The sequence below is a fragment of the Otolemur garnettii genome, unplaced genomic scaffold (assembly GCF_000181295.1).
Source record: "Otolemur garnettii isolate 467f Iridium unplaced genomic scaffold, OtoGar3 scaffold00270, whole genome shotgun sequence".
NCBI lineage: Eukaryota > Metazoa > Chordata > Mammalia > Primates > Galagidae > Otolemur > Otolemur garnettii.
The window spans coordinates 58,916-72,719 of record NW_003852665.1 but is presented as its reverse complement, the minus strand read 5'-3'; the positions used below and the strand labels follow the sequence as shown (position 1 = coordinate 72,719).

General features: G+C 34.5%; 1 protein-coding gene across 3 annotated transcripts in view; it reads left to right on the top strand.

The window, feature by feature from the left end:
* BOLL (boule homolog, RNA binding protein) overlaps positions 1–13,804 on the top strand; it is a 69,722-nt gene that overhangs the window by 18,703 nt on the left and 37,215 nt on the right. For all 3 annotated transcript variants that reach the window (XM_023508741.1, XM_003802984.1, XM_012813507.1), the window contains 3 exons: positions 6,098–6,169; positions 9,540–9,587; positions 10,288–10,416. In XM_023508741.1, coding sequence (XP_023364509.1) covers positions 6,098–6,169; positions 9,540–9,587; positions 10,288–10,416 — 249 coding nt within the window. The remainder of the gene's footprint in view (positions 1–6,097; positions 6,170–9,539; positions 9,588–10,287; positions 10,417–13,804) is intronic.

Below are 13,804 nucleotides of genomic sequence, written 5' to 3'. Positions count from 1 at the left end.
AAAAAAACCTTGGACTTACATATCAATCCATTCTTTTACTACTGTTTTGAAATGAATCGTATGTCAGATACCAAATTTCCATGTGTGTGGGTCTCTCCTTGGACTCTCTATTCTGTTCCATTTATATATTTATTTGTTCTACCCAATTCTGTTTTAATTACCGTTACTTTATAATGAGTCTTGAAATCATGTAGGACAAATTTCTTACTTTGTTCTTCTTTAGGAGTCTCTATTCTTAAGTCTTTGCTTTTATAAAAGTGTAAGTTTTTTTTTGGCCGGGGCTGGGTTTGAACCTGCCACCCTTACCATATGGGGCTGGCGCCCTTACTCCTTGAGCCACAGGTGCCAAACTTGTAAATTTCCTAAGTCAGCTTCTTCAGTTCTGTGAAACGCCCTTGTTAAGTTTTTAGTAGAATTGCATTATATATGCAGATTAATTGGGAAGATTTTAGTATTTTATATCAACTCTTAACCATCCATGAACATGATACTCTTTTATTTAGATCTTTTATTTCCATCCATCAAAAAAGTTTTATTTCTTCATAGAAATCAGGACATTGTCTGTTAAATTTATTCTTAGCACCCTATAGTTTTTGTTGCTTTTATGAAGAATATCTTAAAATTGTATTTCCTAATAGACATAGCTAATGTATGATAATTTTTTTTATTTTTCAGTGTTGATATTCTATCAGTAACCCTACCAAACTCTCATTTAAGCAGTCATTTATGATTCAATATACTTCACTTTCTTTTTATTCTTTTGTTTCTCATTTTTTCCCCTTGAGTTATTGCACTGGCCGTGTCTCTGCTACAGTATTGGTGTCTAACAGTTACATAAACAATGATGACATTATGACCTTGTTCTTAAAAAAGTTCATGGACAGGGTGGGATTTCCAATAGGAGGCAACAAGTTTGAAAAGCAGCGTTTGCTGATTTTTTATTTTGCCTGTGGCTGCTCCCCAAACTCTATACCTTCCTGTGGATGGCTGGCGCTACCCTTGGCAGGAAATTTCCAAGATGGAAATGTTGTCCTTCCCTAGATATAATGTAGCTGAGATTAGGATTCATATTTATAACAAGATTTTAATAGAAGCTGATGCCTGAAGTCTTGTACATGATCTATATGAAAGCCTTAAGAGTAGTTAGAATAAAACAAAACTAGTATATCCAGAAGACCAAAATTCACACTGTAACAAAAATATTTGTACCAGAATGTTTATTGCAGCCCAATTCATAATTGCTAAGTCATGGAAGAAGCCCAAGTGCCCATTGACCACGAATGGATCAATAAATTGTGTGATATATACACCATGGAATATTATGCAGCCTTAAAGAAAGATGGGAGACTTTACCTCCTTCATGTTTACATGGATGGAGCTGGAACATAGTCTTCTTAGCAAAGTATCTCAAGAATGGAAGAGAAAGTATCCAATATACTCAGGCCTACTATGAAACTAATTTATAGCTTTCATATGAAAGTTATAACCCAATTGTAGCCCAAGAATATAAGGGAAAGGGAGGGGAGGGGAGGGGGAGTACGGGAGGAGGGAGGGTAATTGGTGGGACCACACCTATGATGCATCATACAAGGGTACATGTGAAACTTACTAAATGTAGAATATAAATGTCTTAACACAATAACTAAGAAAATGCCATGAAGGCTGTGTCAACCAGTTTGATGAAAATATTTCAAATTGTATATAAAACCAGCACATTGTACCCCATGACTGCATTAATGTACACAGCTATGATTTAATAAAAAAAAAAAAACTATTTACCTTTGGGATAAGAAAAGGAACAAGTTCATTGAGCCACCATTAAACTTTACATTACATATGAAGTCTGACAATTAAGTTTGCAAACTCATCCTAGAAAAAGTGGTACATACCTCATTGCTGAATATCACTACTGAATATCAATAGTTACCTTCAAAGTACTCCCCTTAAGAAGCAGTGCGCTGATACCAGCACATAGCCCACCTTTAAAACCAATTTTGGAACTCTTTCTGGAATAGCCATCAGAGCTGTCAGTGTTTCAGGTCTGACAATTAAGTTCTTGAACACATCCTAGAAAAACTGCTTTAAAGGGTGATAAGGTGCTGGCATCAGTGCATAACTTTCCAAAGTGAGTACTTCAAAAGTGACTATGGTGATAATTCAGCAATGAGATACGTAGCACGTTTTCTAGGATGAGTTTGCAAACTTAATTGACCTCATATTGTAGGCTTTATTTTTTTTCTAAGCCAGAAATCTGGATTTTATTCTTTTTTTAATTTCAAAATATTAAGATTTTTGTTACATAGGTAGCTTTTGCAATGCTTGAGTCAAGGCTGTAAGTATGTCCATCACCTAAATAGTGTTCACTGTCCCCATTAGGTAGGATTTTACCCCTCTGCTCTTTCACCATCCCCCCTGCTTGATTTCCAATGACATACATCCTTCTGTGCACCTTGAGGCCCCTTGGTTAATTCATTTTATTAGAGAGTATATATGGTGGTGGATTTTGTCCATTTTGGGGGTACTTCACTTAGGACAATGCTTTCTAGTTCCATCTAAATTTCTGCAAAAGGCATTAATTCATCCTTCTATGACTGAGTAGTACTCCATAGTATATATATGCCACACTTTGTTAATCCACTCAAGAGTTGATGGGCATTTGAGTTGATTCCACATCTTTGCAATTGTGAATTGTACTGCAGCAATCATTCAAGTGCTGGTGTCTTTTTGATAAAAATGACTCTCTTCCTTTCAGTAGATACCCAGTAGTGGGATGGCTGGATCAAATGGTAGGTCTACAGTTAGGTCTTTGAGAAATCTCTATACTGTTTTTCACAAAGGTTATACTAATTTTCAGTCCCACCAAGAGTCCAGAAGCACTTCTTTCTCTCTGCATCCACACCAGCATCTGTTGCTTTTGGATTTTTTAATAAAAACCATTTAAACACAGGTGAAGTAATATCTCATTGTGGTTTTAGTTTGCATTTCCCTGATGGTTTGTGATGCTGAGCATTTTTTCATGTGTTTGGCCATTTGTCTGTCTTCTTTTGAAAAACTTCTGTTCATGTCTTTTGCCCACTTTTTAGTGACATTTTTTTTTTGTTACTAATATGAGTTCTTTGTAGATTTTGGATATTGGTCCTTTACTGAGTATATAGTTTGCAAATATTCTCTCCCATTCTGTAGGCTGTGTGTTTGCTCTGTTGATTGTTTCCTTAGCTGTGCAGATGCTTTTTACTTTAATCAGACCCCATTTATTTATTTTTGTTATTGCTATAATTGCCTTTGGAGTCTCAGTGGTAAATTCTTTGTCTAGGCCAATATTTAGAAGAGCTTTTTCCTACATATTCTTATAGAATTCTTATTATTTGATGCTTTATATTTAAGGCTTTTATCCATCTTAAATTAATTTTTCTGAGTGGTGAGAGAAGTCCTGTTTTGTTCTGCATGTAGCTATCCCATTTTCCCCACACCATTTACTGAATAAGGCTTATTTTCCCTGGTATATGTTGTCTGCTTTGCTGAAGATCAGTTGGCTCTTGGGTCTGTGTCTCTATTTGTGTGCCGTTCCTTGCTGTATTGGTAGTATTAGTTTGAAGTCAGATAATTTGATGCCCCCAGATTTGTTCCACTTGCTAAATATTGCTTTGGCTATTCAGGCTCTTTTCTGATTCCAAATAAGGCATGGAATTATTTTTTCTAGATCTGTGAAATATGACATTGGTATTTTGATGAGGATTGCGCTGAATCTGTAGATCACTTTAGGTAGCATGGACATTTTACAATGTTGATGGCTCAGTGCCTGTGGCTCAAGTGGCTAAGGTGCCAGCCACATACACCCAAGGTGGTGGGTTCAAATCCAGCCCAGGCCCACCAAACAACAATGACGGCTGCGACCAAAAAATAGCCAGGCGTTGTGGCGGGTACCTGTGGTCCCAGCTACTTGGGAGGCTGAGGCAGGAGACTTGCTTGAGCCCAGGAGTTGGAGGTTGCTGTGAGCTGTGATGCCATGGGACTCTACCCAGGGGGACAGCTTGAGGCTCCTGTCTCAAAAAAAAAAATGTTGATTCTACTTATCCATGAGCATATGTTTTTCCATTTGTTTGTGTCATCTGTGATTTCTTTACTTAGTGTTTTGTATCTCTTGTAGAGATCTTTCACCTCCTCAGTATTTTTTCTTGTAGCTGTTGTAAATGGTATTGAGTCTTTGATTTGATTCTTAGCTTGACTGTTAAACTGATATATAGAAATGCTACTCATTTGTGTACATTGATTTTGTACCTGAGACTTTTCTGAATATATTTATTAATTCATGGAATCTCTTGGTGGGGTCTTTAGGATTTTCTAAATACAAAATCATATATTCAGTGAAAAGCAATAATTTGACCTCCTCTTTCTTGATTTGGATATTCTTTAATATCTTTCTCTTGCCTGATTGCTCTAACTAGAATTTCCAGCACATTCTTGAATAGAAGAATTCTATTTTTCTATTCTTGCCTCTCTTGTTCCCATTAGGGGAAATGCTTTCAATTCTCCATTCAATATGATGGTGGCTATGGATTTGTCATATATGGCTTTTATAATTTTGAGGCACTTTCTAAGCTTTAGAAGGTGTCTGGGTTTCTTAACCTTCCATTTGGGACAAGAATTTCTTAACCTTCTATTTGCAAAATTATTTCTTTGTTGTGAAAGGCTGTTCTGCGCATTGTGGGATGTTTAGAAGTGTCCTTAACCTACCCATATTTATGACAGCCAAAAATATCTCCTAAGACTTCCAGATATTCCCTAGGGGGTAAAATTACCCAAGTTTGAGAATTACTGCCCTAAATCAATTAAGGAAGTTATTTTTGTTATGTTTACTAAGAGATTTTAATCATAAAAAATATTAATTTTAACAAATACTTTTGTATCTGCTGAAATTATAATTTCTCTCCTTTAATTTATTAATATCATAAATTCTGTTAGTTTTCTTTTTTTAGACAGTCTTACTCTGTTGCCCCAGGCTAGCATGCCATAGCATCATAGCTCACAACCTCAAACTCTTGAGATCAAGCACTCCTCTTGCCTTAGCCTCCTGAGTAGCTGAAACTATAGGCACCAGCCACAATGCCCAGCTAGTTTTTCTGTTTTTAGGAGTGATGGGATCTCACTCTTGCTCTCATTGTTCCCCTAAGCTCAGGTGATCCACTCACCTGGGCCTCTCAGAGTTCTAGAATTAAAGGCATGAGGCACCACCTCCAGCCTATTAGTTTCTAATGTTAATCTCTGATGCAATTTTCTGAACATATAGTCCATGAATTGTACAAAACTACGATACTTTTCTTCAGTTTTGGGAAGGCAAACATTAAAAAAAACATGTGTTAGACCCCGTGTTACCAGTTGAATTTTAATTGCTCTGTTACAGTTTATTTTACTTATCTTACTGTACAGCTTGCCTATTTTATTAATGATCTGGTTTTAAGTAATCTTTTTGGAGGATCCCTCTTTTTCTTTGAACAATCAGGTGTTATTTGTACTTTCTTCAGACATAGATAAATCACTTATAAATTTAGTATACAATTAACACATTTAAATGTCAAATTACTAAAATAACAACATTTGACAGATGCTTCAGTAAAAATGTATTTTAATTAAATGTATAACAAGGAGAGTTGAATGTTGATTATTTGTAAGTAGTAGGGAAATCAGATATGATTATTCATTCAGTTCTAAGTTCTTTTGCAAGCATTAACTATCTACTGCTGGTCTCCCCAATAGAAATAAGAAGTATGACACTATTCTAGCTGCCATTTTCCTATAAATATTCCCTTAGAGCTATGTTTTCATAATCCTTAGAGGTGATACATTTAGGACTGAAAGCAACTTCTCTAATGGTTGTTTTAGTATTACTAAGGAAATGAAACCACACAGAATTGGAAATACTATGATGACTTTAATAAATAGAGTTGGCAATAATATTAAAAAGAGGTAGAAAAATAGTATTTCTAATTATAAACCATAGTTTACTGGGTTTAGGTAATTAGAGATGAATTTTATTATGAATGATTTTAAAATATTTTTGCCTAAAATAAATTTTCTATTTTTATCTCCTCTTATGTAGTCACGTTCTATATCTAGCTCCCCTGTGATGGTAGCTCAGCCTGTTTATCAACAACCTGCATATCACTACCAGGTAAACATTAAATTACAGTTAAAATTCTCTGGTAATTTCTTGTCCTTTTTCAGATAATTTTCATTTATTCCTTTCTCATGCAACCATTCTACAAATTAAAAAGAGATAGTTAAGCCTTGATAGCATGTTTTTTTTTCTCTTTTATGAGAGAACTAAATAAATGTTATTCTAAAAGATAGATTGTTTACTCCTTTTACCAAATGTAATGAGGTCAGTTTTGCTCCCTCTGGCTAACATTTAATCTAAAAGATACAGGTATTAAACCACAAGTTTGTTTTTTAATGTACTGTTAACACTGTGTCAGTTTTCATGCTGTAATATTTAACATGGCATGTATTAAAATGAGTAATATATAGTGGTTTGTTATATATTATGACAACCTTTTTTAGTTAAACAGAACTCTTCCTTTCATTAATTCTAGTGGGAAGCTGGGGATAAGTGAACTATAAGGTCAGACCATTTTAGTCTATAGCAGAGTAGACCAAATACAGCCAGCAGCCTGTTTTTGTAAATAAAGCATTATTGGACCACAGTCTCATCTGTTTGCTTACTGTCTGTGGCTGTTTTTGTGCTATAGTGGAAGAATTGAGTAGTTGCAAGAGAGATCTTATGCCTGCAAAGCTTAAAATATTAAAATACACTCTAACCCTTTATTTAAACAAAAAAAAAAATTGCCAACCTCTAGTCTATAGCATTCAGCTGTAAAATCATTCTTTCATAACCTCTGGAATAGAAGATGAGCTTTATATTTCTGTTGCTTTTTTTTATTTGAACTTTTTAAATAGACCCATATGAAATGTTAAGGTTACTAGAACCCTTTTTACTATTAGATTTGGTTGAGGGGGTCAGTTATTTTTTAATTTTATTACCCTGCTAAAAATTAAAAGTGTTTCCTTCACTTACTAAAAATGAACGTAACAATAGCATTTATTTAAAATACATATGTAGTATGATTTTTCCTAAGCTGTCTGTCTCAGAATTTCAGCAGAGACCCCCAAAGACAGAGACAGTACCAAATCATTTGCTAAAACAGGCCAAAAATTGTGAAACCAGTTTTGAGACTTTAGCTCATTGTTTACCTTGAGCACGTATGAGAGGTGGTTGAGATTGATAGAGAAGATTGGCAACAAGGCTTACAACAAGAGAGCTGTTAGACTGCTTTTGCCTTTTCCCTCTTCCCTCACCAAGTAAATTACATAAGGCAGTAGCTCACTTAATATATCTGTATTATGAAATGTTTCTAATATGCTTTAATTTTACACACTGACTCTGGTTTTCTGCTTGACACAAATTATAAAATTGAAGGTATGTTGTCTAGATATACTCAGGAATGATTTTGGCACAATAATATATCATGATATTTTGTAATATAAAAATTCACTTCAGGTATTGCTTTTCAGTTACATACTATCATTCTGCCCTTAAAATTGCCACTTTAAGGCTATGTTAACCAGTTTGGTGAAAATATTTCAAATTGTATATAAAAGCAGCACACTGTACCCCATAACTGCATTAATGTACACAGCTATGATTTAATTAAAAAATTGCCACTTTAATAAGAATCTTTCTTTGCTCTTTCTTTTTACAAATTCTAAGATTGAGACTTTCGTCGGTTTGTTAGTCAAAGCAGGTACTGCATAGTTTTATTGGTACTACCTCCTTCATGTTATTTCACCCTCCATAGGTAGACAGTGGTTTAACTTATCTAACAGATTCACACATTGATCATTTTATTTCAAGATGTTTATTAAAGTATTTTCCTAAGAGATACATATTATCCTGCATTTTGGATATATTATATAAAAAATAGACTTTGCATTATCTTGGTCATTATTTTAGTATAGTAATACTCCGTGGCAGCTGAAGTAGTGAGGACTAAATTTAAAGTGGTTTGGTTTAGATAGTAGATCCATGGGATTATCTTATTCCTTTTTTCTGTTTTTTGAATTTAAAATTGAAAAAAAAAACTATTGAAAGTGAATAACAAGAATAAAACATTCATTATTAGGAAATAATACAAACTATCTTAAGAAATAAAAAGTCTATCCTTTATATTTTCTTCTTACAATAAGTACCTTAAATGAATTGACCTTTTTTAATAACAACTATATTTAGATACAATTCACATAATGTACAATTCACCTATTAAGATATAATTGAGTGCTTTTTACTAAATTCAGAGTTGTGCAACAATAGAATCAATTTTTGAACATTTAAGTCACATCTCCCCTACAAAAAAATAAAATTTATATCTTTTAGCAGTTATTCCTCTTTTCCCCCCATCCCAATCCTAGGCAACCAGTAATCCATTTCTTTGTTTTTATAATTTGCCTATTCTGGATATTTCATATGAAAAGAATCATACAATATATGGTCTTTCACAACTGGTTTCTTTTTGTTACCATAATGTTTTCAAGATAGATTTATCTATGTGGTGATATACATCAGTACTTTATACCTGAAGAATATCTTATTGTATGGATATACTGAAACGACGTTTTGTTTATGCATTCATCAGATGATGAACAGGATTGTTTCTACTTTTTGGCTGTTAGGAATAATGCTAGGATGGACATTTGTACACAAGTTTTTGTGTGAACATATGTTTTCATTCTCTTAGGTCTTATACCTAAAGTGGAATTGCTGAGTCATACGGTAATTTTATGTTTAACTTTTAAGGACATTTCAGACTACTTTTCTGAAAAAAGAGCTGCACCATTTCATATTCCTACCAGCAGATTAAGAAGGTTCTAATTTCTCCACATACTTGCCAACACTTATGATTTACTTTTTTGATTATGGCCCTCCTAGTGGGTATGAAGTGGTATGTTGTGGGTTTGATTTGTATTTCTCTGAAAACTAATCATGTCAAGCATCTCTTCATGTGCTTATTGGTCATATGTATGTTTTCTTTGGGGAAGTCTATTCATGTCTCACCCATTTTAAGTTGGGTTACTTACCTGTTTATTATTAAGTTGTAAGAGTTCTTTATATATTCTTGATATAAGTTCTTTATTTTCTTCCATTCTGTCAGTTAGATTTTAATTTCTGCAAAAGTTTTGATAAAGTCCAATCTATTTTTTCTTCTGTTGCTTTGCTATTTGTGCTTTTTGCTGTCATAATTTTTAAAACATTTCCTAATTCAATATCACAAAGATTTATGCCTATGTTTTCTTGTAAGAGTTTTATAGTTTTAGATATTAACATTTAAGAATCTGATCCATTTTCAGTTAATTTTTGCTTTTCTTAAATTTTTACCTATGTTTTGAGGGTTCAACTTGATTTTCTTGCATGTAGATGTCCAGTTTTAACACTTGTTATAATCTGAGTGGTTTATTGGTTTTATTTCTTTCTTTTTTTTCCATTTTAGGGCCCTGCACAGTGTCTACCAGGACAGTGGCAGTGGGGTGTTCCTCAGGTAAATATCAACTTTCAGTATTTAATTTAAAAGCCTTATTCATTTGTATTCTTGTGAAAACTGCATGAATACTAAAGTCAGAAACTTTGTAAGTTCCCTTATATGATTTTTGTAAAAATCAAATGAGATTTTGTAAGGGAAAGCATTTTATAAATGAGTACTATATAAATGTGAAAATTGCCCTTTTTTATTATTACTATTATTTGACTATTTAGCATTTGTCTAGATTAATTTCAGATTTTTCTTAATTTTGACTTATGCTCCTAAGCAAGTGTGCCATTTTCCAGATTTGGTAATAAATAGTCCAAAAAGACATTTTTCCACTTCTGTGAGAAATCACCATGGTGAGAGTTGATGTCTGTGCCAGTTTAAATGCCATAATTTATATTACTATCGCCTTTAGTGGTGATCTTAGTATATACATAATTACTATCAGAATTTATGTATGAGATCCTGAGGTACTAAGGACATTTAGTACTTACCAGTGATAAAATTCTTTAACGACATTTACACAGTCTGAATTTTTATCAACCCAGAGTTTCTACTCTGTTGCTAAGATACTTCTCTGTACTATCCCTGAAAAAGAATTTTAGAAAAATACGAAACAAATATTTTTCTCATCTGTTGGGTAAGTCATTTAGAATAGTCTATTAGAAATTACCAATCATATTTGAATTAGAAATATGGTTTTGTGTTTCAGTCTCCTGCCTCTTCTGCACCATTCTTATACCTGCAACCTTCTGAAGTTATTTATCAACCAGTGGAAATTGCACAAGATGGTGGATGTGTTCCTCCTCCACTGTCTCTGATGGAAGCTTCAGTTCCAGAGGTATATATTGGTCTTTTTTTTTTTTTTTTGGTTTTTGGCTGGGGCTGGGTTTGAACCCGGCACCTCCAGCATATGGGGCCAGCGCCTTACTCCTTTGAGCCACAGGTGCCACCCCGGTATATATTGGTCTTAAAGTAATTGATCTATCACTACCTTAAGATTTCTTTTTAAAGTTTGTTCAAGACCCTCATTGAAGCCACTTCATCTTAATTTTCTTTGATTTATTCACTTCTTTTCTCCTTTTTTATATCTAAAAATGCTTCATCTTAGACTTCTTCATAAACTAGTTCTGAACCATTCCCCAAGTCACCTGTTCACTCCTCTAGACTAATCTTTTACTCAAGCTCTTTGAAATAGTAAAATACCAAATGCTTTTCCCTCTCTTTTTGTCTGAGCATACAATTAAGCCAAAAAAGAAAAACATTATTTAAAAATTCTTTCTTCATGGCCGGGTGTGGTGGCTCATGCCTATAATCCTAGCACTCTGGTCGGCCAAAGCAGGTGGATTACCTGAGCTCAAGAGTTCAAGACCAGCCTGAGCAAGAGCGAGACACCCATCTCTAAAGATAGCCAGGCTTTGTGGTGGTCACCTGTAGTCCCAGCTACTCAGGAGGCTGAGGCAAGAAAATTGCTTGAACCCAAGAATTTTGAGGTTGCTGTGAGCTGTGACACCACAGAACTCTACTGAGGGTGACAAATTGAGACTCTGTCTCAGAAAAAAAATTCTTTCTTCAAAAATATAAATTAAATTTAGGCTTAGCACCTGTGGCTCATGTGGCTAAGGCGCCAGCCACATACACCTAAGGTGGTCGGTTCGAATCCATCCCCACCTGCCAAAAGAACAATGACAGCTACAACCAAAACATAGCCACGTGCTGTGGCGGGTGACTGTGGTCCCAGCTACTTGGGAGGCTAAGGCAGGAGACTCGCTGGAGCCCAGGAGTTGGAGGTTGCTGTGAGCTGTGATGCCACCACACTCTACCCAGGGAGATAGCTTGAGGCTCTGTCTCAAAAAAATATATATATATATAATATATATAAATTAAATTTATAACTACAAATTATATACATTATCTTCAGTGTCTTTAAATTATACTCCTGATTCATTACAAATAGCTTTACCATCTGTGTGCCAGGAATTATGCATGGTATGTTTTAAACGGTGTTATAGAGAGATGAGCAAATTAGTACTCACCTCCCACTTTGACTGGATTGTTTATTTTTATATTGCTAAGGTTTATAACATTGCAATTTTGTTCTGAATCAATAATCCAATTCACAGTTGGATGTTAATGTTTACCATTAGTATATTTATTAGGATTTTTCTATTCTTTGTCTCATCCTCTCCCTTAATTTTTTTGTGGTTACCTTTTTCCCCCCAGATTTACTGAAGTGTAATTGACAAATATGGTATAAAATATACAACATAATGTTTTGATACATGTATACATTGTGAAATGATTACTCCAATCAAGCTAACCCATCATCTCACACAGTTGTCTCTTTTTATTTGTGATGAGAACATTTAAGATGTATTCTTAGTGATTTTCAAGTATATAATAGATTAACAGTAGTCATCATACTATACAGTAGATTTCCAGAACATATTCATTCTGTCTAACTGAAACTCTGTACCCTCTGGCCAACATCTCCCCATCCCCTGTGCCTACCCTTGGCAACATCTCTCTGCTTCTGTGAATACAACTTTGTCATATTCCACATGTAAGTGAAGTCATGTGGTATTTGTCTTTCTCTGTCTGGCTTATTTCACTAAGTATAATGTCTGCCAGATTCATCCATGTTATCACAAATGACAAGATTTTCTTCTTTTTTAAGGCTATATTAGAATTCCATTGTGTATTTAGATATCAAATTTTCTTTATCCATTTATCTGTTGAAAGACCCTGAGGTTGATTCCTTAGGGGCTATTATGGGTAATGCTCCGATAAATATGGGGGTGCATATAGCTTTTAGACATCATTTCATCTTTTTTTCGATATATACCCAGTAGTTGGATTGCTAGATCATACGGTAGTATTTTTAATTTTTTGAGAAACCTCCATATTATTTTCAAAAATGGCTGTACTAATTTACATTCTCATCAACAGTGTGCAGAAGTTCCCCTTTCTCCACATCTTCATTGGAAGTCATTTTGGTTCCTAGTAAAGTCCCTTTTTATCACAGGTTTTCTGTATTGGTATGTAATAATTGCTACTTCCTTTCCTACCTTCGCCTTGCTTCACCTCCACTGGTATTCCTCAGCTAAAAGCTAGATAGTAAACACTGGCTTATTTGTGAAACGAGGACACAAGGAAAATCTATTTTGCAGGATTGATGTAAAGTGTAGAGAAGTTGTATACAGAGCTCTTTGCATAGTGCCTAGCACCCCATAAGAGGCAATTGCCATCCTATGACACACATTGCCACCCATGCCCTAATTCTCATCTACCTTTCAAAGCCAAGCTTTCTAAAACAGTAGCCTACATTCAGTATTTCTACTGCCTTCACTATCCATTTACCTCTCGCCTGTGACATTATCTTTCTGCTGAAGCCACTTTTGAAAAAGGTCCTCAGTGACTTCCCAATTGCCAAATACTTTCCTTTTTAATTTTATTTGACCTCTCAGAGACATTGTATGTACTCAAACTCTTCTAGCCTTGGTTTCCATGATTCTGCTCTCTCCCTGGCAATCCTTTTATATGCTTTTATTTTTCATTGTAAGATGATCTTTTGCTTCCCTTGATTTCATATTTGATTCATCATTACTCCGCCCTGTGTATTTACTCTGTTGTTATCCTCCATACCTATATCTGTAGCTCCAACCTCACTTGTGAGTTAGAATAATAGCCACAAGGCAGATGTGATGATTGAGACTTGAAATGTGGCAAGACTGAATTGAGATGTACTATAAAATACATACTAGGTTTTGGAGACATAGCATGAAAAATAAATAAAATATCTTGATAATTTTTGTATTTATTATACATATACTTTTATGTGATACTTTAAATATATTGCTTTAAATAAAGTAACTAAAAATTAATTTCAGCTCTTTTTCTAACATGAATACTAGAAAATTTCAAGTAATATATGTAGCTCTCATTATACCTTTTTTTAAGAGATAGGATCTCACTCTGTTGCCCCTAAGTAGCTGGACTACAGGTGGGCACCACCACACCTGGCTAATTTTTCTCATTTGTTTGGTAGCAACGGGCTCTTGTTATATTGTCCAGGCTTATCTCAAACTATTAGCCTCAAGCAATCCTCCTGGCTCAGCCTCCTAAAGTGCTGGAATTACAGCCATGAACCACTGTGCCCAGCCTCACAATATATTTCTATTTACTGGTCTGTTCTAGAGCCATCAATCTTTCTTTTTTTTTTTTTTTTT